This window comes from Dipteris shenzhenensis, chromosome 16 (assembly GCF_047967505.1).
Source record: "Dipteris shenzhenensis isolate YYH24624 ecotype China chromosome 16, Dip_SZ_1.0, whole genome shotgun sequence".
Lineage (NCBI taxonomy): Eukaryota > Viridiplantae > Streptophyta > Polypodiopsida > Gleicheniales > Dipteridaceae > Dipteris > Dipteris shenzhenensis.
In genome coordinates, this window is record NC_141611.1 from 18,082,335 (window position 1) to 18,108,726 (window position 26,392).

Below are 26,392 nucleotides of genomic sequence, written 5' to 3' on the forward strand. Positions count from 1 at the left end.
AGCTGCGATGTGAGCAGTAACGATGGCATCATGGCCCCTTGAGGTCGATAGCCCCTGCCCGAGTGATTGAATTCGTCTGCAAGCAAAGAGTTACAGAGCTGATTGGGCCCCCTGGCGGGGACCTGCCCTCGGGGACCAAGGAGGTGGCGAGGAGAGCGTGCCCGCGGGGTTGGGGAAAGACTTCTGTGTGCGTGGCTGCGCAGGGAAATCGTGTGGAGGAGGACCCCTCGAGGACGATCGATCGATCGAGAGCGAAGCTCTGAGAGAGAGAGAGAGAGAGAGAGAGAGAGAGGCAGGAGGTCTTTCACGGCGATAGCCCAGAGAGAGAGAGAGAGAGCGAGAGAGCGAAGCTCTGAGAGAGAGAGAGAGAGAGAGAGAGAGAGAGGGGCAGGAGGTCTTTCACGGCGATAGCCCAGAGAGAGAGAGAGAGAGAGAGAGAGAGAGGCAGAATAGCCCAGAGAGAGAGAGCGAGAGATCAAGCGGAAGCGGGCAGGTTCCAGAGCCGAAGTGACTGCGAAACAGCGAGCGAGGGCGAGAGCCCTCCCTCTCAGAGCATGATTTATGGATTGCTATGCTTCCCTGGAGCCTGCTCCTCCCTCGCCTTACTTGACCATTCGCGACCTCCCTGTCGCTGCAGCAGCTGCTCGCCCTTGGCTTCCCTTCCCCGATCGCAGACGCAACCCTCATCTCCTCGACGACGTCGCTCCGATCGGTGAAACCGGCGTCGAAGGTGAATACTGTAGATGCAATGCAACTTCTGCCATCGCTAGCTAGAATTATCTGATCTTTGGCTACGAGCCCTTGTTTGGGTTCCGGCACATGCATTTTCTCCCAACAATCTTTGCTTTTAGGCGATCTGCCTTTTGACGAGGCAATGCTCGCTTCTGTGCTTATATGTGAATTGTGAATGTTTTGTACCTACAGAAAGTCTGCTGCAAATGACGGTGCAGCCTTCTCCAGGAAAGGATGCTTCAGCGGGTCCTTATCCAGAACGACCGGGCGAGCCTGATTGTGTATATTATCTCCGCACTGGCAGTTGTGGATATGGTGCGAATTGTCGCTTCAACCATCCCTCTCTTGACAGAATGGTGGGTTACATTTGAAAGAACTTTGCGTATGTCTTAAGTTCTCAAATTTTTTTTGTGCGGGGAAAACGTAGTGATGTTTTTTCAACGCTTCTTATACATCTGTCCGCAGGTTTCTACGCCTGCTCACGACAAGGAGGAGCTGCCTCAAAGGCTCGGGCAACCCGAATGTCAGGTACGGTGATGATGCGCTCGCATGCAATCGTTTTGTTGAATAGAGGCGTTTCTGGCTGGTCAAGTCACTCGTGTTGTCGAAGGTGCTTAATAACATGCCTAAACGATGTTACTTTTTCAAAAGTCCAATTCGTGCCTGCTGCATGATGTTTGTTTAGCCCTCGCTGTTACGATTACAACTTTAAATGCATTACTTCACATTAGTGGTTAATGAGGTTAAAACTTCTGGTCAAGACCCACGGTGACACGCATTCGTGCTTGGTGGCATGCATGAGTGTAGGTTTGAATGCAGCCATAAAAATGGTATGCCCCTCCAGTTGGCATGTCATTGCGTTGCACGTTTGAATTGAGTTTTAAACGAACACTCTCTCCCCCTCTCCTTCACTTCGTAGAAATGGCTGCTGAACATGAACATTCTACATTTGCGAGACACTTGCTGGATCAACCTGAGGAGTGTTGGCCATCCTTCCTCTTGCATAATATTTACATCAGATATATGCATTTCTATATTGCTTTCGAGCCATTATATTACACTATATGCACTGGCGATGTGTGAATGTCATATTACACGGTCTAAATCATACGACACCAAATCCAGTAATTCTCTGGCCAACTTCGGAGCATGCAGGACTTTTGGCAAAAACTTTGATCTTGTTTTTTGCAGGCATTTTTTACAAATAAGCATTTTACAATATACAATGCCATTCTAAGATCGTGACATTTTTTTAATGTGCAGTATTATATGAAAACAGGAACTTGCAAGTTTGGGGCTATGTGTAAATATCACCACCCCCCAAAAAGGGCTGGATCAGACAGTGGACAAGTACAGCTTAATTTCCTCGGTCTTCCTTTACGGCCGGTTTGTGAAAATACTTAACTCTTTTCTTTTGGGCATGCCGTTAAAAAAATTTGGGCCGTTGATATGCTTGATAATGGGATGCCAGTATTACATGATTTTCCAGATTTAGGCTCAACTCAGCCTACTAATACAGTCAAAGAGTTTGAAGTAACGGAACATCTGTGCTGATCCAGTTGTCACCTGCGAAACTGTGAATTATCCTTGATGTATTTGGTAATATATGTGGTTTGGAAGCTGTTATGAACACGGTTTTCTTATGTTCTACAGGGTGAGAAGGATTGTGCGTATTATCTTCGCACAGGATCTTGTAAGTTTGGTGTTACTTGCAAATTTCATCATCCTCAGCCTTCTGCTGTTGGAACTTTATTGCCAATTTCTAGTTCTCCTCTGTATTCAACTAGCACACCAGCATTGCCTGTACCTGTGCCTTATCACACTGGGCTACCTTCATGGCCAATCACAAGGGCTCCTTATATTCCTCCTGGCTCAGGATTGTCTGGGCCGTTAAGTTACATGCCCGTGCTTGTATCCTCTCCTCAAAGCATGTCAGCACCTGGATGGAATACATACCAAGTAAGTTCAATGTTGGAATGCTTTTTTGTTCTGCAACCTGTATCTTTGCTTAGGAATCAGGAATTTTAAAAGTACAAACAAGGCAACTGATTGTTGTGCGTCCACAAAATTTAGGAGTTCTGTTGAAATCTGTGAGGAATGTTTCTGAAACGTGCACATAGGAATTGGAGGCTGTAACGTGCTATGAAGTGATGACACAGAATAGACACAAGGGATACTGAGGTTGAGAATATATCTTATGAGCTACAGCATTGTGCATTTGGGACATGGTTGTACAATTCTTTAGGTGTGTGGCATTCCAGGCACGCTAGGTGCGAGCTTTGGAAGAATATTTTTGGGGAAATTTTTAGTTGTGATCTTTGGATAATTTTATTTTCGGAATTTGAGGAAGAGGAGGGGGAATAGTTACATGCAATGTAGAGAGCCATAGGAAATACATAGATGACCTAAAGCATCCACATTCAACCATAAATAGTCATGGCAGATTTGAAAGGAGTGGGCTTTAGGCTGATATAGAAAGGCTTGGCTAAGAGAAGGGTTGGGATGGTAAGGGTTTCTCTCTCACTCCTCTTCCCCTCCCTCCTACTCTTTCCCCCATCTCTCTCTCTCTCTCTCTCTCTCTCTCTTCTACCCTCTTCCATTCACTGTCCTCTGCGAAATCTACCCCGTTCCCTTCACTTCATTGGTATCAGAGCTCATGTTCTTGGCACCTGCTTCTAGCTACACCCCTTTTTTCTAATCTCCATTCACTTCAGCCTGAGTTCCTTCTTCCTACGGGCATGCCCACTCTATGTGAGTATGGAAGGCCATTAGCAAGAAACAGTTTTTGCAGCACTGTTCAGAACAGAGGAGTTTTTGCATCAGTGTTAGCAAGAACGCAGACACTTCTGCAAGTTTGTGCAGCATTGCGTAACAAGGAGCAGACAAAGCATTTAGTAGGTACTGTTTGCACTCTCATGTGAGAGTCCCATGAACACCCAAATGCAAGGCCCAATCGAATCCTATTGATAAGCATCTACACAATTTGTGTTGCATGAAGTATGTTCCCCTTTTGGTCTTATCGAGGAGATTGTCATTTCTTGGGTCTCAGGTGGTAAGCCTTGATCTTCTTGCAAAAAAATAGTGGTAAGCCTTGATACACTTTGCCTCACACTATAATCCATTGCAAGCAACAAATAGTTTGCAAGGGGTTGGAATGTCTATGATTGTTGTACCTTAAGACATTCATCCTTTGAACATGATGGACATGGGAATGCAATTTTCAGTAGATTGAAACATGCATATGGAATACAAGAGATGGGAATTGTTTCAATGTCTATGCTGTACATGAGAATTACTATAGAGCTTTTATGCAAACAACATGCATGCAGTTATAGCCTAGCATGAGCAGGAGACAGATGAGGGTGGTTGACTGACATGCAAGCAAATGAGATTGTCATTCTATGCTGAAAGTGGAGATACAAATGCCAGAGGATCATGCCTTTGTATATAGGACAAACTCCAGGCGATTGCAACTGCAAATACTTAAGGGTTTTGTGGGGACAGGTGCTTAGATGAAAATAGCATCTTAAACGATGGTAAATGAATATGGACATCAAGAGCCAAAGGCTGGCATTATAGGAGCACCCAATGGTACTATGAAACTACCTCCTAGTTCTGCAATGCCCACGAGTGATGGCACTAGGATTGGATTCCTGGATGCTTTGTTGATGATGCTTTTCAGGCTGAGGCATTGAAGCAGATGGGTCAGCAAATCGGCCAACAAATTTGTAAGCAGATTGGAGAGTGTGTGCACCTTGCAATACAGGAGATGGGCAATGATTTCTTGTATACACCAGAATGATGGGGATGGGAAAGTGTCTCTTATGGGAGATGCCATTTCCAGGGGATCCTCGGCAAAGGGTATGAGGGCTCATATTGGCAAGGATGATGCTCATATGTTGACCAGCCACAAGGTCCCCTGTGGGTTGGTAATTCTTATACAAGGCCAACCCCATTTACCTACACCGATGGGAGAGACAGCCTATCCCTTGGTCACATCTTTTGCACACTCTTTAGTGTCGGGGAGGCATTTGGTAAATCTAATGATGGTATGTTATACGAGAATGTGGGTGAATCCTGTGAACGGCATGGCATTTTGGCCACTTAACACGGAACACGAGGTTGTCACCATTGGCATGGAAAGGAACAATACTTGGCCAGACTTGGTAGGCTTGGGATGCATTGCCTATTCAATTCATCTACCTAGAGAGTTTCCTAGATTCCCAGAAGGCTGTCAAAGGCAAGCCTAAATCATAGGGTAATGAGATGCCTAGCTCATGCAATCCATGAAGCACACAACAAAGATGCATTCTGAGATGGCCCAGACTCCAGTGTTTGCCATATGGGGTTGTGTTGAGGATTTAATCTTATGGTTAACTACGTAAAATCCATGATTAAAGAGCTAGGTCCACTGGTTGAGGGGCAAGGTGGGGACCCCTGCCAGGAAGAGCTATATGATTGCAACACAGTCCACCTTTGTGCAATGCACAAGCAAGACCGTGGGAACCAGGACACATGCAAAATAGTGAGTGCACGTTGACAAGATCAGGCTCAACAAGGGTGAGCCATGCCCGTTATAGAAGGCTTGGCCTCAGAGACACGTGAAACAATTTGAATGCTCAACAATCCTTTGGAAGGATGTGCCCAAGATTCTCTGACTTTTTCGGATACATGCATAGGAAAACGAACTAATATTTTTGTGGCTCACAATCCGTACAATTTTCAGAACGATCAAGCCACCTTCTTGTAGGAATTCTCTGGTCAAGTCAGGTCACTGGTTGCACCACCACTAGGGACTTCAAAACAGCCAAGCGGGGACGAGAACAGTTCTAACTGGAGAAGCAAATCTCTGATTTGATTGGCCTTCAATCGAAACAGTTATGCGGCCACAAAGCTACCTCAAACACTTCGAAATAGTGTCCACAGATGTCCTCAATTTCTCAAATCCACTTGGGTGACCCACCTTTCTGTAGGAGCTCTTAGTGCTTTCGAAGGGGTTCAGGTGCTTGAGACTTTGATTTAAAAAAAACCCATTATAGAAATTCTGCCTTCAGATTCTTCTTTTCCAAGCTCTTTGATATGATGCCCTTAGATTTGAAAAGGCCCCCATGTTGGTCCATTACTCCCGTTTACTAAAAATAGTAATAAGGGTTTTTGTGACAAAAGAGATCTATTGCAGGCCATGTAAGAACTTCGATCCTCTGGAGTCATAGGAGCAGATAATATCTCCACTCAAGCCACTCAAGCATCCATAAGTCAACGGGCTTGAAATAGTAATAAATACACCTTGGTCCTGCTGAGGTGCGCAACTCAGTCAAATTGATGAAAATCAAATAGGATGTAAGGGTGTTTGTGAGAGTCCTCTTCCACTAAACCTGGCCTCCCTTGTAAACCATTGTCCAAAAGCAACAACTTTGAAAAACTTTGCTTTTGGGACGATCTTTGTCACAAAATTATTAATAGTGAGTAGTATAGTCAATCTGATTTGATGTCTTTGGCACCAATGTGGTAGTTGAATCCACATTTGCTGCTAAATAGTGAGTGGTGGTGCTCCAGGCCGGTGGGAAGCCCTGGCACACTGAAAGATTGAACATTTGTGCTAGGACTGGAGCTAGGACCTCCTTTCCATGTGCAAAGTGCTCAGTTTATAGGCCCTGATGGTCCTGTGCTCTCCGATTGTGTAATCGTCGAAGTGCAGCTTGTACATTTTGTGTGGTGAACAAGTGGCATGTGGTGGGTCTAGGCATAGAGGACATATCCGACGGTGTCTACATTTGGGCATCATAGCCGGTGCTTGGGTCTCCTCCTCGAAAAGATTTGTCCATCCTATGTGTGAGAAAAGCCTGCCTCTTATGACGTGTCAGTCGCCAAAAAATCATTTGTGCCTCAGGTGGTGTCAGACGACCCAAAGCCTGCTCCTGTATCACATGGGCTCTCACCTCTCTGCACTCATCGTCAAACCAAGGGTTTTGGGGAAGCTTCCCCTCTCGGATCCTCCTGGCTTGGGTCGTGGGGAAGGATGTAGTAGTAGCATCCTGTACCACGGACACTAGGGTGTCAGAGGCACTGGCGAGGTCTATATCATCTCCAAGTAGGGCCGAGAGCTTGACACGACCCCAGCACTCCTGAAACCTCTGATTTGCAAGCAAACACAAGAACACCCAAACGGGAGGAAACTGAGCAAGCTGCTCACCACCCAACCATGACATCTACGGGATGCGATCCCGAATCAGCAGATGTCCCATCCGAGTCACGACTATTGGCATGAACTCCCAACCAGATCCTATCCTGCTTGGTGTCCCATACCACCAGGTGGCGTTGTGAAGCCTAGGATCTGCTGCTGGGCCTTGGGCTACGCTATGATGTAGGCGCGCGTCCGCGACTCAATCTAGGATTAGACCTAGCACTCGGGAACAAGACTTGCTCCCATCGGCTCCTTGAGAACTGAAACTCTGGGCCCTTATATAGACTGGGGCCCCAAGTGCCAAAAATAACGAAGACCTCTAATTGGTTCATACCCTTGCCACTCAACCCGAGAATCAAGCCTGCCTAGCTCTAAGCCTCCCCAGGCTACCTGAGCTAGTCTTGTGTACCTAGTACACGTCAGATACCAATCCGTGCACATGACCACAGTATTTGGGGGATAACTTGAGAACCAAACCAATACTTAGGCTCTTGGATTCCTTGGGAATACGCAAATATACCATCGTTCCGTCAAAGAACTCTCTAGGTGAACGATGTCTATTAGCATAAAATATGTCCCGATCTTGGGCACTTCTAATAGACTCCTTGGCAAACTGCAACATTTCTTGCATGTCTTGCAAGCATGTCTTTGCAGCATCATTTTGGATTTCCTTTAACCCAACCATAACTGGTGACTTAGGTTGAAACCCGTACATAAGCATAAAAGGACTGTAACCAGTACTCCAATGCTTTGCACTGTTATAAGCAAATTCTATCATAGGTAGATAATCTTTCCATGAAGATTGTCTCTTAGAAGCATATCTTCAACCAATTGGTTGACCTTCTTTGTACTACCATCAGATTGTGCATGATCTGAGGAACTCATACTTAGAGTAGTTTCCAACTTCTCAAAAACAAGTGTCCAGAAGTTACTTGTAAACTTCGAGTCCCTGTCGCTGACTATGTCAGAGGGCAAACCATATAGCTTAAACAAGTGGTCCACAAACTTGTGAGCTAGCTGAACAACTAAGATGGTTGTTCTAGTAGGTAAGAATCTTGTTTCTTGTTTTCTTTCTCTTTTGTTTATTTGACAAATTTTAGTAAGCACTGGGTTTGCCCAAGAGACTCCGCGGGTCTTTAGAAACCCAGTATAGCTGCTTATGCTTGGGCACTGATGACGACATAAGTGTTGCTTTGCTTGCTAAGTATGTCTTCCTTTTGTTTTTCATAAAAGTTTTTGTTTATCTCTTTTTTCTTCTCTTTCATATTCTCTTTTATTTTCTCTTTTATTTTCTGTGTAGATTTTTGATCATTAGAACAACAAAAAATCTAAATTTGTATGATTGGACTCATTCTAGTCTTACAAAGGTATATATAAAAAGAATCTAGCCATTTTTGTCAGACGGTCCACTATGACCCAAATGGAGTCATGACCCTTGCGCGTTCTAGGCAAATTGGTAATAAAATTCATGGAAATACTTTTTCATTTATTACCTGGGATTTGCAATGGCTGTAATAAACTTGCGCTTCTAAGGCGTTCTGCTTAGTAACCTGACAAACCTGGCAACCTACCACATAGTTTTCAATAAATGTACGCATCTTAGGCCAATAAAAGGTATGCTTCACAAGAGACAGAGTCTGATGTATACCTGGATGTCCAGCACTAGGAGCATCATGACACTCCCAGAGAATCTTCGAAGATCCGAAACACCTGGCACACATATCTTTCCATTCCGGAACAGTAAGCCGTTGATAATCATCCACTGACCTCCTGCCGCCTATACCGTAGGTGACACAACCCCTCAGTCCTGGTCAACTCCCATCGTGGACTTTCTGCCAATAGGAATTGAAATGACTATCAGTTGCGCAAAGCCCTCTCAAGGATTGAAATAGGTCTGAGGATATTTCCGTAAATGACATAGCATTTACAAACTTGACTCGACTTAAGGCATCTGCCATACTATTCATTGAACTCTTTCGATAACCTATTTCAAAGTCAAAATCTTGCATTAACTCTGCCCATCCAGCCTTCCGTCCCCTCAATTCAGACCCATCACATACATACTTGATTGATTGATGATCGGTCAATACAAGAAACTTCGAACCATACAAGTAGTGTCTCCAGACCTTCTGAGCATATACAACTGCATAGAGTTCTTTTTCTAGTGTGGGCCAACGATATTGGGTGTCATCTAGCTTCTTACTTTCAAAAGCTACTAGTCTGCCCTCTTGGAATAAAGTAGCCCCAATTGCAAAATCACTCGCATCGGCCTCTAAAACATAAGGCCGGGTAGGATCGGGTTATGCAAGAATGGGTACTTCCTTGATAGTTAACTTCAAGGTTTCAAAAGCCTTGTTCAATGCATCATTCCAAGAGATCGGTTGGGTAGACCTGCATCCATAATCTTTCAATATGTTGGTTAGGGGTGCCGTGATGTGTGAATAATCACGCACAGACTTATGTAGAAAAACCGTGAATCCTAGGAAAGAACGAAGTTGTTTCACAGTTTGAGAGATAGGCCATTCCAAGATCTTCTAGATACGATCCAGATCAATGCTAATACCTTCAGAAGAAATCTCGTGTCCTAAGTAAATGATCTCCTTCATAAAGAAGTCACATTTACTCATCTTGGCATAGAGCTTATGTTGTCTATGAATAACTAAGACAATCCGGAGGTGTCCAATGTGATCCTCTAGCGTTCGGCTATATACCAAGATGTCATCTAAGAACACGACAACGAATTTGCCCAGAAAATCTCGGAACAAATCGTTCATCATTTGCTGGAAGGTAGCAGGAGCATTGGTCAAACCAAAAGGTAATACGAGAAACTCGTAGTGGCCATACCTAGTTCGGAATGCGGTTCTATCTATGTGTTCAGCATAGATACGGATTTGGTGATAGCTCGTACGCAAATCAATCTTAGTGAAATACTTCGCTCTGGCCAAACGGTCTATCAAATCATCGGAACGAGGAAGAGTGTATCGATTCTTAATTGTCACTTTATTCAATCGTTTATAATCTGTACATATTCTTCACGAATTATCTTTCTTCTTTCTTAAGAGGACAGGTGCACCCCAAGGTGATTTACTTGGGCCGATATTCAGATAATCTTGTAGCTGTGAAGCTAACTCATCCTCCTCAAGCTGGCTCATCCTATAAGGTGGAACACTAATAGGTTGAGCCCCAGGTACTAAATCTATGTGATGGTCTACTGCCCGTTATGGAGATAAACCTTTTGGCAGTTGAGCAGGGAATACATCCATGAAATCATCCAACAACGTTCTCAATTCACGGTGTTCAAACAAACTTAAATCATTTTTGTTATTAATAGAGATAACAAATGAAGAAAGCGGAATCAAAACACACTGATACACATCATAATGAGAAGTGTTTATTATATTCCGAAGCTGCATCGTAGATACAATAGGTCCTTGAGAAGAGGGAGTATTATCACATTGAATACCAAATTGGATGTCCTTATCTAAAAAAGAAAGGGTATGTTCCTTCCATCCAATCCGAATATTGTGAGTTTTAAACCACTCTTTTCCGATTAACAAGTTCACATGCTCCAAGTGCATGACATAGCACGTAAGAGCAGTTGTGCAGTCTTGAATCCGGATAGAAAGTGCTTCAATCTTGCGATCCCAAAATTGCTTTCCAGCTGGAAGCTGCACCTCGTAGGTGTGATTGCTAGGTATCGTGGACAGCCCCATCTTCTGCACAAGTTTGTAATTAACAAAGTTGTGTGAACTGCCCGGGTCAAAGAGATGGTCCTTAACTTCTCCATAAACTCGGAAAAGATCATGGGAACCAAATAACGAATGATTAAAAGTTCAATTACAAGAAAGTGACATTTACAAAAATACCTGTCATTGAAACTTGATTAGCTCCCTTAGCTTTGGTACTTGTATCCGCATAGAGCTTTGGTCCCAGCGCTTGCAACTGGTTCTTGCGCTTAGGACAATCATTCCTAGTGTGGCCTCGCTCCTCGCATATGAAGCAACGTCCCTCTTTCTTTAGCTTCAATGCATGAAGGAAACGGGCACGACCATTCTTCGCCTGAGTCGAATGTTTCTTGGAGGCGTTGTCTATAGACTTCAACTCCCCGGTACCACTGGTAGACTGGAAGAACTTCCTCTTGCTCTTTCCACCCGTGTCGGCAACTGTCGTTCCCTTTGCGCTAGCCATGGTATCATCATAGATGCGCACGTAATTCACGGCCTCTTGCAAAGTGGTACACTTGTTGTGCTTGATCTGTAACTTGTACGAGTCAGGCAAACCATCCATAAAGAAACCTGAACAAGGTCACTGGATCCATCTTTGTAGCTCTGGTGTGCAAATTCCGAAACCTCTGAAGATAAACCTCAAAAGTTGGATTCAGCTTGGACATATCAAGATCTTTGAGCTTGCCTACGATATCATAATCTTCCTCCTTCTTCAGAAACTCTTTCCAGAAGACCCCTTCGAATTCTATCCATGTCGCACGCTTGGGTCGGAGTTCCTTCCACCACAATAAAGCCTTGTTTGACATAAACCCTGCTGTAAGCTGTATTTTCTTGTCATCCGGGTAAGGGTGAAACCGGAAGTGTACTTGCCACTTGTGCAACCAAGTGTCAACAACCTCCTTGGTACGAGACTTCTGATCTCCGAGAAAAGGATCTGGAATGATGTTCGGACCTAACACTGAAGCCATGGCATCCACATGCGTGAGCACCTGAACAATGCTAGTCAAAAGTGTGAGTTTAGTCTGAATGCCTTGGATTTGTTGTGTCAATCCCGTTTGATTCATGTTAACCTGCTCAAACTTTTCATCAAGAGCAGTGGTAAATTCACTGAAGGCTGTCTTCGTAATTAGATCATCATGGAGACCCTGGTCATCCTCCGCATGGTAGTTCATATCCTGGTCTCCCATCGCAAGCTTGGGGTCTACAGAATCAGCCATAACTGAAATCGGATCTGATGACGAAAGTAGGCTGAGAGAAGAGAAGTAATAGGTGGTCTTGAAACTGAGAGGTTGGAACAGAGAGAAAAGCTGACGAAACAGAGGTGATGAAAGAAAGAGGGCTGGCTGGACGAAAGGAGAAGGGGCTGGCGGAGGCTGTCAATCTCGGAGCCAAGCTCCTTGTTGTCTCGTACGGAGGGCTGTAGTAGGCGGAACCAGAGGGGGAAATCGGCGAGGGGATGTGGAGGGGTGTAGACCTGCGCACAAATCTGCTCGTAGGGGAGGAGCTGCTGCTGCGATAAGCTCTGGAGTGGGTGAGCGATGCTTTTACAGGGCTCAGCCTCTAAGAAAGCCCCTGCCACTCCCCCCCTCCGTCCTAACTTGGAGGGGTGGTGCTTTTTTTAGCATCCAAGCCCCCCCCAAATTCACGCAGCTTGCTACGGCCTGCTCCAACCTATGGCGCACCCACCCTCCACTCCCTCCTTGGCTGCGAACTGCTCCAGCCCGTGGCGCCCTCATGGTCACTGCTCAGCCCGCCGTACCTGGGGTCAACTAAGGCTCCCCCTCAGCCCATTGTTTCTCTCCTACCAATGCTTCTCTCTTGCAATCACGCTCCCCTGCAATCGCTCTCTGCCCCTCCCAGTTACACCTAGCTCTCTCTCTCACCTAGCGCCTCAGTTCAACGCCGAATTCACTCACTCTCTGCCTTCTCCTACCTTTCCCTTATCTAAAACCACTTCTTTTAACCGATGAACCAGCAAACACTTGCAAGGTATGAACACGAATTTTGAAATTAGGACATACCTGGAGAAAAATTCGTTCAAAATTCTCGCAACAGAAGTTCCTATCTTAGGAGTTGGCTCCCTAGCACTCCTGAAACCTTTGATCTGCAAGCAAACACAAGAACACCCAAATGTGAGGAAACTGAGCAGGCTGCTCACCACCCAACCATGACATCTACGGGATGCAATCTTGAATCAGGAGATGTCCCCTCCAAGCCACGAGTTGAGCTATTGGCACGGACTCCCAACCAGAGCCTATCCAGCATGGTGTCCCATACCACTAGGTGGCGCTGTGAAGCTTGGGATCTGTTGTTGGGGCTTGGGCTACGCTATGATGCAGGCGAGCGTCCGCAACTCAATCCAAGATCAGACCTAGCACCTGGGAAGGAGACTTGCTCCCATCAGCTCTCTGAGAACTGAACCTCTGGGCCCCTTATATAGACTGGGGCCCCAAGCGCCAAAAATAGCGAAGACCTCTAACTGGTTTGTATCCTTGCCACTCAACCTGAGAATCAAGCTTGCCTAGCTCTAAGCCTCCCCAGGCTACCTGAGCTAGTCTTGTGTACCCAGTACACGTCAGATACCAATCTGTGCACATGACAGAGCTCTTTGGCTAATTGTCTCACATACACTGGGTCAAGGGCACAGTCAAAATGGATCTGGGTGCGTGTAGGCGTGGGGGGGGGGTTTCTCCTCGTATGGTAAAGTCGTGTATCCGTGAGACAAAGTCTAGTGGGCCCAGTAGATAGTCCATTGTATTGGATCCACCGCCATGTGGGAAACAGGTGAGTCTTCCAGAAGATGGCCATCGATGGAGAAAATTGTAGATGATCAGGTTGTGGATGGCCCCTAGCTCAAGAATTGTCATCCATATCTTGTTACCTATGGAGCATTTGCAGAGTGTCAATATATCCGGAGCTGAGCGACATCTAGCTTCGGGACTAGGTGTGGATCTCTCTCATCTGTGAAGTGAAGCAGGCCCACTTGTTTATTCCCTGTCCGTGCATTGAAATCCCCTAGTAGGAGTGTGTCTCCCTGTCTGGCGATTTCCATGATGTCATCATTGTCATATGGGCTGTGTCCATCGGTAGTGACCTCTTGTGCATAGGATGATGTGTCTGGAGGGAAGTAGCACACCTCAATGAAGATAGGTTGGGCATGTGGTAGCTGAACTCGTATCCACATGTGCGGGGCATCCTCCTCTCTCTGGACCACAGAGATACGTGATCTCATGTGATTTGAAAAGGACAGCCACTCTTCCAGAGCTTCGTACTCTGCTCTCTCTCCTCAACTCCCTCCTATGAGCTGATTCCCATGTGCATCTTGTTACTGTGGGCAGCCCTCTCTCTGGGCTTTCGTGTGTCTCAGTGTAGAAGATCACATCTCTGCCATTATACGTTTCCAACAAGCCTCATGGGTCGGACCATAGTGTGCCATTACAATTCCATACTGCTATTTTCAGTACGGTGTGTGCACACATCCCATGGGCTTGACGCCGTCATAATTCTTCCTCTTCTTCCTCTTCTTATCCTCTTTATCTCCTCTGTCTCGGATGATAACTCTACCATCCCTATATGCAGCCCATTTCCCTGCTTCCCTTGCTGCCATTACTCGTACCATACCTTCCCTTCGGTGTTCCTGTTGTAGGAGGGTGAGGTCATCATCTAGGTAGATCTTGGTTCCCTTCAAAGTCGCTCTTGTGCTCATGAGGGTCTTTCTGTCCATGGCTGTCTGGAACTTCAGCACTAGTGGCTTAGTAAGTGCCTCAGGTTTACCCACCCTCCAGGCTGCCTCGCAAGTGAGCCCCCATTTTGGTGAATCGTATCATGGCATCTCCCATTGGTAGTCCCCTCACCAAGACATTTAGTGCTTTGCTGGTCCTTTTCCCTTCGGAGATAATCTCTTTCTTTGGGGCTGTTGTGCCCTTTTTGATAACATCTTTCCATTCCAGCATCTTAGCTTCCCTGTTGCTGATTTGTTGTTTAAGTTCAGCATGTGTGCCTTGCATGGTTTCCTGCATGGCTGCAATCTCTTTCTTGAGAGTGGCATTTTCTGTTTTCAGCTCTTCCATTGCTTTACAAATTCCTTCCGGAGTCACTTTCATTCCTTTATTTGCTGCACTTCAATTTCCAGCGCACGCATCCTGTCCTGGAGCTTGTTCTTCTTCCATAGAATGTGGGCAAAACAAAGCTCAAGGTGAGCACAAACATGCAGCATAGGGGCTAGGCACAAAATTCTGCTGAGAACTCTTGAACACTCCACTAGATAGTGCGCTATGTGTTATAGAGGCTTCAATAAAATGGATGAAGTGTGTGAGGGGGTGTAGGGGTTGATGTAGTGCCAGAAAGCAGCGAGAAATGGCCAACTGGCCTGCTGCTCTGCACTAACTAGCCTGCTGCTCTCCACCGACCAGAAGCAAACCCTGGTTTAGCCCAGGGGTTCGGTATGTGTGCTATCACTCCCGCCATAGTCCCTATTGTCTCCTGCCCCCTTGTCCCCTCGAATCGGGGGCGCATAGGTGGGGACAGTGACATTCTAATAGTTTGTGCATACCAACCCCTCTCGTCTTCTCCATCTGCGAGACTCATGGATGATGCTAGAGCCAGCCGTGGTAACCTACGTCATTTTGATGTGCAGGATCCATACTAATATGGTGCGGCATTGATGGCTTGTCCCGGATCATCCACGCGAGCAAGAGGGTTTGTAATCGCTCTACTTGAGCCCACTCTGCGTTTGGGAGGTATGGCCCCCAACAAGGGCTGCCATACATGCCCGCTAGCTGGCTGGTCAAACCAAGGAGTCAAATAGGAGAGCCTTGGTCCGAGGATCCTGAAAATGTGGATGGAAGCACTGTCTCTCCAATCGGGCAAGTGAGACGTAGCCTCTACTCAAATGGGCTGCATCGTTGGTCTCAACGTGAAGATCGGGGCTAGAGAAAACAACACCTAAGTATGGTCTCGTCGGAATCTTGCCTGCGTCTCTGCTCTGAGTCCTTACATCTCTGCGAACCGGCTAACCTCTGTATCAAGTACTGATGCATAAATCTTGGACATGACATGTCCAATCATAATGGTCCTATAGTTCCCTAGGTTCATGGGATTGCTTGCCTTGTGAATTGGAGTGATAGTGTTCAGGGTCCAGGCGCATGGGAAGCCAAAGCAAACTGCTTCATTGAAAAACTTAGCCAGGATTGGGGCTAGGATATCAATCCCATATGCAACATATTCAGTGCAGAGCCCCTTGTGATCTTTCATTCGACCATTGTGAAGTTTCAGTGCCGCGTCTTTGACGCCACCTCTAGTGAACAGGGTGCAATTAGGGGTGGGGTGAGTGAGAGGTCCGGGGCAGGCTGCTGTGGGACGTCATAGAAGTTGTGCATATGCGTGCCGAATTTGGGTATCGGTGAGAGGTGAGGGTGATTTTCGCTGTAGGAACTTGCACAAAAAACCCTTGGAGTTGTTACTAAATAGTGATAAATGCGTGCTTCTTCCGACGTACTAGATGACAGTACTCACGTATCGTGTCTGAACTATACGAATGATTATGTTTGGCTTCGAATCAGAGCTGTTGGCGAAGGGCCCTACAATCCGTATTGTACCAACTATTGCAAGGCATAACTTTGGGCATGTTGCTAGATTCATCTAGATATAGGCCTCCTCCTTGGATTTGCATTAGGATGTTTATAAGACCTTGCATGAGGCATTTTGTTGCTTGATACTGTAGGCCATCTCATGGTCTATCCATAGATGCCGCCTATACCTTGGTATGGTGGTCTCAGAGTAGGTCGGGAATCCATTCCCTCAGCCATTGACAGCTTTCCCAAGCTGTTTGGCAGCCTTTGGAGCCCCCATTCGTGCTGGTCTTGTTGGTTTTTACACTCCCACGAGTGTTTGAGACCTTTCCAAGCACTTCTGTCGTGAAAGATCTCATTTTGACGAGGGAAGACCACACTTTGGAGCAACCATCGCGAAGGGAGCTGATTTCTGAGGTGATTCTCACCTTCATCGAGCTGTTCACTTTGTACGGACTCACATGTGTGGACATCACCATTTGTATGGATTCCGTACATCTGTACGGCCTTGTATGGACTCATTGAAGGCTGACACAGAGCTGTACGGACGTGACAAGTCCTCATTTACTGCAGTACGGCTGTCTTATAGGCTCTTTACTGCTGTACAGAACTGCTGTGACAGCATTTAATGCTGTACGGACCTGCTGACAGATAGTAAATGCTGTACGTGTCAACTTCCTCTTCACTATACTAGCCTTAGTGAAGAGGAAGTTGACAGTTGGTATCAGAGCCAGATTTCGATCCTGGGACCTGTGGGTTATGGGCCCACAGGTATCCGATGGCTCGGATTGATGATTTGCTAGATGCATTACATGGAGCCGTGATTTTCAGCAAGATAGATCTTAAGTGCGGCTATCATCAGATCCGGATTAGAGCCGAGGATGTGCATAAAACCGCTTTTAGAAGCAGGTTTGGTCATTATGTGTCATTGAGGCAACATACATGGGACAAGTGGTTGCCATTGTTAGAGTTTGCCTACAATGATAGGAAACATTCATCTACTGGGTTCAGTCCGTTTGAGCTGAACTATGGTTATAGACCAGCCAATCCAACTATAGTTGGAGTACCTCAGAAAGTGCCTAGTGCCGCGAACTTTGTAGTTCAGATGCGGGAGATGCTAGCACTTGCCAGAGCTAATATCCGCCAGGCTATGGTTAGGCTTGAATAGTTGGGGTTCATAATTACTCCACAGGGGGTAGAAATGGATCCGAAGAAAGTGGCTGCGATACTAACTTGGCCAATCTCTCAGAGTCTGACCGCGTTGCGATCATTCTTGGGATTTGTCCAGTTTTATAGAAGGCATATCAAGGGATATTCCGAAATAGTATCGCCATTGACTGATCTGACCTCAGATAAAGTACCTTTTATTTGGGGACAGAATCAACAGGAAAGTTTTAACACCATAAAACAAGCTGTGGTCTCAGGACCGGTGTTAAAGATAGTTGATCCCCAGAAACTGTTGTTCCTAGAAACCGATGCAAGTGGCATTGCGGTAGGAGCAGTCCTCCTTCAAGAGGGAAGGTTAGTAGCCTTCGAAAGCAAGAAGCTTTCTCCCTCTCAAAGGAATTGGCCAACTCATGAATTGGAGTTGTATGCTGTTATCCATGCTTTGAAAACATGGAGGCATTATCTGTATGGTTCAGAGTTTTATGTGGATGTGGATCATGATACTCTGAAACATTTATGTAAACAGCCTGACTTGAGGGGCCGTCAAGCTAGGTGGACAGAGCTCATGCAGGAGTTTAATTTGACGATTCGGTACCGAAGAGGAAAAGACAATAAGGTAGCTGATGCGTTGTCTCGCATTATGCATAACCTGAGTTTCACGGTATTAGAGAGTGCTCTAATGACCGAGATCAGAGAAACTCAAAAGGTGGACGAGTTTGTCCAGAGCTTATGGCCTAAGGCTCATGTGTTAAAACCCGGGGAAAATGAAAAGGATGACCTGGCATCCAGAAAAGGCCAAACTTATGCAAGATATACCATAAGGGATGGTATGCTAGTTAGAAATGGCAAGGTTATAGTACCTGGTCAGAATGATCTCAAGCAGAGTCATTCGACAATGCCATGATAGCCCGTGTGCGGGACATCCAGGAGTCGAGAAGACATATGATCTCGTGAAGCGAGATTTCTTTTGGCCAAAGATGAAAAAGCATATTCATGAATATGTGACACGGTGTTTCTCGTGTCAGGTAAGTAAGGCCGAGCGGGTGAAGCCACCCGGACTTTTACAGCCCTTGGAAATACCACTAAGTAAGTGGAAGAGCATTTCCATGGATTTTATTGTAGGGCTACCTGCAACACAAGGAGGGTATAATTCTATCATTGTGGTGGTTGATCGTCTAACCAAGATGGCTCACTTCATTCCGACTAGAGAGTCTGTTAGTGCCCCGCAAGTAGCGGATTTGTTTATTAGACATATATTTTGTCTGCATGGATTGCCTAGATCCATAGTGTCAGACAGAGATGTCAGGTTTACCGGTCACTTTTGGACAGCGGTATTTGAGACACTAAGGACTGAGTTGGGAATGAGTAGTCGGGATCATCCTGAGACGGATGGTCAGACGGAGAGAGTCAACCAGACTTTAGAGGATATGCTGAGGGCATATGTGTCATTGATGCAGGAATTTCCCTAGTACAGGGAAAGTGGTTTGGGGTATATTGTGATATATGCTTGTGTCAAATACTTGGTCAGTATAGTTGTCAGATTGCAGGTATTCCCTAGTATAGGGAATTGTGTCAGTTTGTAAGTACAGTGTTTTAGGGGTGTTTAAAATTATTTATTAAAAAAAAAAAAAAAAAGCAAAACACCCATTGATTTGAATGGAAGCAGAAGAAGGGGCTTCCAGGAGGGACCCTGGTGAATCAGGAGTCCGGCCGACCCAGCAGGGATCGCGCCCAGTAGCTCATACTTTATCTGGCAGGATTGCATTGCTGGAGGATGCCTTGCAACAGTTGTTAGCGCAGCAATTACAAGCCAACGCAGGGCAATCTGAACTTAGGAGAGTGCTACAGAGTATGTCTGCCAGACCTTCTCGAGAAGAGAAGGGAAAGGCTCCAATGGAATTGGAGTCTAGTGTCCATACGGTCGAGCCTAGGAAGGCTAAAGTGCCAAATATTGCTAATTACAGACCGGAAAAGTATTCTGGTCGGCGGATGAACGACCGTAGCTCCGATGTCATTGAGACCTGGTTACACAAATGGGACGAGGCGTTCGCCATTTGTGAGATCAGAAATGACATCAAAAAGATCCGCGAGGCCACCCATATGTTTAGTGAGGCAGCGGATCGGTGGTGGATTAAACAACAAAAAGATGGCATAGCATCCACTACCTGGGAGGGGTTTAAAAGAGAGTTCAGGAAACACTTCTTACCTCCTGACGAGGCATCCCGAGCTTGGGATCAATATAGGAACCTTCGTCAGAGAAATTTATCAGTGGCAGAATACACTGATAAGTTTCGAGAGAGTGTAATGAAGGTTGACGAACCCCTGCCTCAATCAATCCAAGTGAAAGATTTCATATTTGGATTGAATAATCGAATAAAAATGGAAGTTCGGGCTAAGTACGCGAACACGCTAGATGATGCAATAGCTATAGCCCTGAACTACGAGGATGCCAAGGGCAGCAAGCCAAGTGGGTTTGCACAGGTCGGAACCCAGTATGGGTATCCAAAGAAATCTGGGTTTAAGAAGAAGTGGGCTAGTAGAGGGAGTGGTTCGCAGCCGAGTGGTCAAGCCAAGCAGGCGAGACCGGCTGAAACTCCTAAACCAAGTACCACCATTGGAGTGAAGAGGAAAGTAACTCCAATGGCAGCCCGGGCTAAGTCTCCCTTGAACCCAGAACAGCGGGAAAAAGCGAGGAGAGAAGGCTTATGCTTTGGTTGCCTTCAACCTCATTAGTGGAGAGATTGTCCACGTAATAAAGATCGTCGGATGGCTGAGATGGTGATCTCAGAGTGCGACGTGGAGATGCAGGGAAGTCCCAGAGCGGAAGAGATGCAAATTCAGCCAGCGGGATCTTCTCAGAGGTTAGTACCTTGTTTGTTCTGTGTGTCTGTTACTAAGTTAGTGACGAGTGCACCTGATAACATCCTATCTAAGCCCGCAGCAACGGGGTATACAGCCTTCAATGATACGGAGTTAATCAAAATGAAAGGGCAAGTGGCCAGTCATGATGTCATTGTGTTGTTTGACTCAGCGTCAACTCACAATGTGATTAACTCCAAGCTCGTGAAGAGGCTGAAATTAAAGACAAGTCCATCTGACTATGCGTATACAATCAGGATGGCCGATGGAAGTTCAACTGAAGTATGGGACCAAAGGGTTACCCAGTTAGAGCTTCGGATTCAGGACTATGCTGAGAAGCTTGATTTTGAAATAACCAAGCTTGCTCATGCGGATATAGCCCTGGGAATGGCGTGGCATTCTAGGAAGAATCCAGCCATTGATTGGAAAAAGCACGTGTATCAATTCAAGATGAATGATGTGCTTTATGTCTTGCGAGGTGAAAAAGATATACCTCAGGGACCGTTGGTTTCCGTGATGGAAATCAGAAAGGCTCAAGTAGAGTTTTTATACCTTTGCACAGCATCGGTAGAGTCAGTGGATGAGTCTTCGGCTAGCACTGATGTTATGCAAAGTGATGAGATGGAGCTGGCTAACCTTATAAAAGAGGAGTTCTCTGAATGTTTTAGGGATGAACTATCTTATGGGTTACCTCCAGAGCGGAAAGTTCAGCATAAGATTGAACTGATCACGGGAGTAGCACCCTGATTTTTCCTCCCAGCCTATTCTGCCAAGACTTCCAAGCAAGAGAGAGATCTAAAATCGAAATCACGTAAAATCCAATCCATCCATCCTTCTCTCACTAGCCTTAGCAGACCCAAATCCCTAGATAGATCTAGATGCCACATGTCATCCATATAGGGCCTTCCTAATGCAACATTTCACCCCTCTCTTGGGATGCATTTAATTCCTTGCCCCTAGGCACAATCTTTGCACTAGGCCCTTGGTCTCAGATCTATCCAGTCTGGTGCTATCAGCCCTCACCTAGGACCTTGACATTAATCCCTCCTGATCATTTACATAAAGCGCAAACACATATATTACAAAGATAGATCCTATAAGGGAAATGTCGACTGATTCTTCCGAGGTCATGCTACCTCGGCTAGAGCGTAACAGTACGTACCTGCAGCATTCACATTTAGGGCTGTACGGACTGCCTCGGAGTACGTGCCAGCATTTTGAAGCCGTTTTGGGATGCGAGCCAGCATTTCGGAGCTGTTTTGTGGTGCGTGCCAGCATTTTGGAGCTGCCTCGAGCTGTGTGCCGGTTGTTGGAGCTTTTTGGAGCATGTTGAAGTGATATGGAGTCCACTCCTTGAGCCCATTCTTCCTCATTTGGCATCCCTTTGCCTCGGGCTGCGAGTTCTCCTCCATTGGATCTCTTTCTCTCCATTTCTAAGTGCTCTCCTCCTTGTGGGAGCACTTTCTTTTGCTGTAATTCTCATTTCCAGCCCTCGTTTGCTCGCATTCAGAGCCTTTCATTGCTGTCTTTCGGGCTACATCATTGGGTAAGCCGTTGTTGGATTGGCTCTTTCCAATTTTTGCTTCATTTGCATTTTGGAAAGGCCTCGTGTTGCCTTTGGGGATTTTTCTTGCAACAGGTACACCTTGGGATAGTAGAGCCTCTTGCAGGCATAAGCTTTGAAGCTTGGGCAGATTTTTGCTACTTGATTCTGAGAGGTTGCCTTTCTCTCATTTGCTTTGCCAGTTGGTGCATTTGTCTTTTATTTCAGCACCATGTTTGATGACAAAGATGATTTGTTTGGGATGATTGGGGCTAATGACAAGCGTGATGGCACCAATTATCCCATGTGGTCATACATGATGGGACATGTTTTGGTTGCCAAGAATCTATGGCATTTTGTTTTAGGTTCTAAGGCCAGGCCTACACGCTTTGTTATGTATGGTGCTACATCTACAGCCTTTGCTTCTTCAGGTGATGGGTCTTTAGATGATGGTTCTAATGCTACTGCTAGGACACCTGAACCTCCTGCTCTAGGTGCTTTGCCTCCTTCACATGAGCAAATTCAGTGGGATGGTCGTGATGTCAAAGCACATGCTTTGATTGCTCTTTCAATGAAACGGGTTATTATCCCTCATATCCGGTCTTGCAAGACAGTTAAGCAAGCATGGGATCAGCTTGCATCTTTGTATTAGGTACGGAATGAGGCAAGGGTTACCTATCTCTGTAAGCAGTTGAAAGATTTGAAGCTTGATGAGGGTGGTAACATGGATGCCTATCTCACTAATGTGAAGGATTTGAAAGAGCAGTTGGCCAACATTGATTGGATTATGCCTGATTCCCAACTTGTTTCTAATACCCTTGATGGGCTGCTGATTCATATCAAGGCTTTGCTACTACATTGAGGTTGGTTGCAGGGGGTGATGCCAATTTGATCAGCTGGTTGCTCTTCTTCTTCAAGAGGAGCAAAGTCGTGTGAATCGCAATGCTTCTATGGCTAGCGATCAAGCATTTACAGCCCATCACAAACACAAAGATAAAGGCAAGGTTTCAGTTAGAAAATCCTCTCGTTCGCATGCTGATCATTCACATGCTGCCTCTTCTTCAGGGGATAACAAAAAGAAGAAGAGATGTAATTATTGCAGGAAACATGGGCGCGATATTTCTGAATGCAGGAAGCGCATAGCATCTGAAAAGAAAAAGAAAGAGTCTGGTCTTGCAGTATCTGGTTCTTCTAGTGTAGAAGATCGACATGAGTTCGCTAATTTTGCACAAGACCAGCGTTGGGCTTTCTTGGTTACATGTCAGTATAATCTTGATGTTCATGATGCTTGTATGGTAGTTTCAGATGTTTGTGATGCCTGGTTCTTTGATAGTGGTGCTAGTAAGCACATCACTTCTAGTTATTCAGCTCATTGGAGCTTACATCTCAGGGGGGCAGTGTCACATGTGCCAATAATGCATCATATACCGTGAAAGGTATTGGGCAAGTTGCTCTTACTTTTGTCTTTGTTGGTATTGTCACTCTAGAGTATGTGCTTTATGTTCCAGGCATTCGTAAGAACCTCATTTCTATTTTAGTCATTGCTACATGTGGCTTTTAGGTTCTTATTGATGGTGTTAGGTGTGCAGTGTATGATGCTACACATGCCTTTACCATGGTTTTGATTGGCACATTGTCTAGAGGTCTTTATAGACTTGATGCTTATGACAGATGTTCGGATGATGATGTTGCACTTGCTGATGCACATGCCTTTGATCTTGATTCTACCATGGCAGATACTCATTCGTGGCATGAGAGGTTTGGACACCTCAATTTTGGAGCCTTGGTGAAGTTATATAAGGAAGATATGGTTGCGGATCTTCCCAAAATGCATATGCCTACCAGGCATGTTTGTGAACCATGCTTGCTTGGTAAGATGCACCGTGCTGTGTTTCCCAAGGATGGGAGAGTTGGTGCTTTACGCAAGCTTTATTTGGTTCATAGTGATGTTTGTGGACCCATGAGGGTTGCAGCTCTTGGAGGGTTCTACTATTTTGTTACTTTTATTGATGATTTCACTAGGTACACTTGGATTTTCGTATTGAAATCCAAATCTGAAGTTTCTTCATGCTTCAAGCACTTTATTGCCTTGGCTGAGAATGAGAGTGGGCTGCACATTGCTCACCTTAATACAGACAGTGGGGGTGAATACATGTCGAAGGAGTTTGCTGTTTATTTGGCTTGCCGTGGCATCAATCATTGATGCACGGTGTCTTATACTCAGCAGAATCCCGTGGTTGAGCGGAAGAATAGATTAGTGATGGAAATGGCCAGATGCATGTTGAAAGGCAAACATTTGCCTAATAGAAGTGCTTCCTTCTTGGTTCAGTTCAGCAACATTTCTCCATCTGAGGCTTTCAATTTACAAAAATCACCCTTGTGTATTGACAAATTTAACTACAGCACATACAAAGGTACCCTCAATTATACATTGGTTAGGACCTAATCATGGAGAAGTATTAAATTGGTCCTCCTTTCATATTTTCTCGTCATCCTATAATCTATGATCTTGGTCAATTTTGTTTCTTATTTGCTTGTTTATTTTTGCTTAGTCACCTTCTTCCTTTGTTCTTCCTTTCTTGTTTTCTTTCTATTTTGTTTATTTGACGTATTTTAGTAAGCACTGGGTTTTCCCAAGAGAGTCTGCAGGTCTTTAGAAACCTAGTATAGCTGCTTACGCTTGGGCATTGATGATGACATAAGTGTTGCTTTGCTTGCTAAGTATGTCTTCTTTTGCTTTTCAAAAATTTTTTGGTTACCTCTTTTTTATTCTCTTTCGTTTTCTCTTTTATATTCTGTGTAGATTTTAGGACTTTAGAACAACAAAATTTCAAAATTTGTATGATAGGATATATTCTAGTTGTAGAAGGTATATTGTATTACCCATTAGATTATTTAGACTAGGCATGGAACAAGGGGTGGAATACTTATTAGCTTGTTGAGGAGATCAAATGCATTAGTGACCAGCTGTATGTTTCATGAATTTGCGCTAGTGGGATGCTGTAAGGCCTGCTGCCTGCACTAGCTTTTGTTAGTCACAATAACAAGAGGAACCTAAAATTGCATTGCAGTCCAAGAGAAACTTCTTGATATCTGATTAACAAAACACACAAACCGAAGGAGACTTGAAACTAGGTGCAATTTGTCACATATGTTTCTCATTGCAATTTCTTAACCAAAAGATGAGGCACTACAACCTCTCAGTGGGAAGATTGAAGTGTCTGTTTGAGAATGAAATGGGGAAGTAATTTAGGAGTATTGACTGTGGGAGAGAATTTCTATCACATTTTTGTTGTAAATAGAATGTTTCTGGCTTGCTCAGGAGATCTAGATGTGCTAGTAGTGTTTCCTGGCGCCATGTGGGAGGCGAATTATTAATTTTCTCATCCTTTGTTTGTAACAGGGTCCATTTGGTCAAAGGCCTTCCCCAGATCGACAGCAGGAGTCTTTGGCAAGAGGGTTTGGTTATGGTACTGCACCCCAGCAAGTAGATGCAGGTGCAGGAGGTATGCTAGCATTTTCAACAATGCCATCTTCAGGGCTTCAGATGGACACTGCAGACACTGAGACACCAGGGCAACGCGACTGCCATCACTTCATGAAAACTGGGGCCTGCAAGTTTGGTGCCAATTGCAAATACCGTCATTCCAAAGGCATTTCCTCACTGCCAGATTTAAACATGATGGGGCTTCCACTTCGTCCGGTGAGAATTTCATTTCGGTGGAGTGCAAGCTCTTGAAACTTATTCCTGTCTGTGTTGAGATTGTGTCCTAACGTTCTCTTTGTGTGAAATTGTGTACTGCTTCCACAAAAGGTCAAATTTTCTTTGCTTCCTCTGTTGAGCTTTGCTCTTTCTGTTGTCTCCAATTCATATCCCCACCTTTGCTTTGTCTTTGACATTTTCAACAGGGACAGCCCACTTGTACATTTTACACCAAATATGGTATTTGTAAATATGGACCCACATGCAAGTATGATCATCCTGTTGGTGGACTTTCATACAATCCATCTGCATCGTCGCTCCACGATAGTCCTGTAGTTCCATATTCGTCAGGATCTTCTCCAACCACAATTGCTACCACTTTATCAGAGAAACCTTATGAGACCTCTAAAATACTACCATCACCAGCAGACAAGATCAACTCTCAGTTTGTGGCAAATGGTGAGCATGGGCAGATTGCATCAGTTCAAGCTTTTCAGGATAATGGAGATGGTGTGTCAGACAGTGCTAAGGATTAACTTAGAGAGCCTCCACCTGGGAAGTCTGGGGGAGGGGGGGGGGGGTGGCTACCCCCAGCAAAGCGAGTCGAAGAATTCCTGTCAGACAGAAGCTGAGCTATGTCAAAGGCCTTTACTTTTATTAGCTTTTGGAAGGAAGAGGTGGTGTTATGTACTTGCCCTTTCACGGAATTTAGGGACTTGAGCCAATTTTCCTCAAGTCCAGTTTTCTTTGAGGCTGTGTGATTAATAAGTGGATCAGTGTCCTGGGGATATTTCTGTAGTACATTACTTGTAAATGTCTCATCCTTGAAAGGTGACCTCATGTTGCGAGGCCCACTCATAATTGAACTTAAGATCTTGAGTTACTGAGTTTTTGTTTCATCAAAGTTTT

At 45.2% G+C, this 26,392-nt stretch overlaps 1 protein-coding gene across 1 annotated transcript; it reads left to right on the forward strand.

Moving 5' to 3' along the window:
- LOC147892638 (zinc finger CCCH domain-containing protein 32-like) lies at positions 1–26,392 on the forward strand. Its single transcript, XM_087387530.1, has 7 exons — positions 1–730; positions 925–1,088; positions 1,198–1,260; positions 1,996–2,118; positions 2,386–2,691; positions 25,184–25,483; positions 25,690–26,392. Exons 1-7 carry the CDS (start codon positions 562–564, stop codon positions 26,017–26,019), a joined length of 1,455 nt encoding a protein of 484 aa, XP_087243656.1. The 5' UTR covers positions 1–561; the 3' UTR covers positions 26,020–26,392.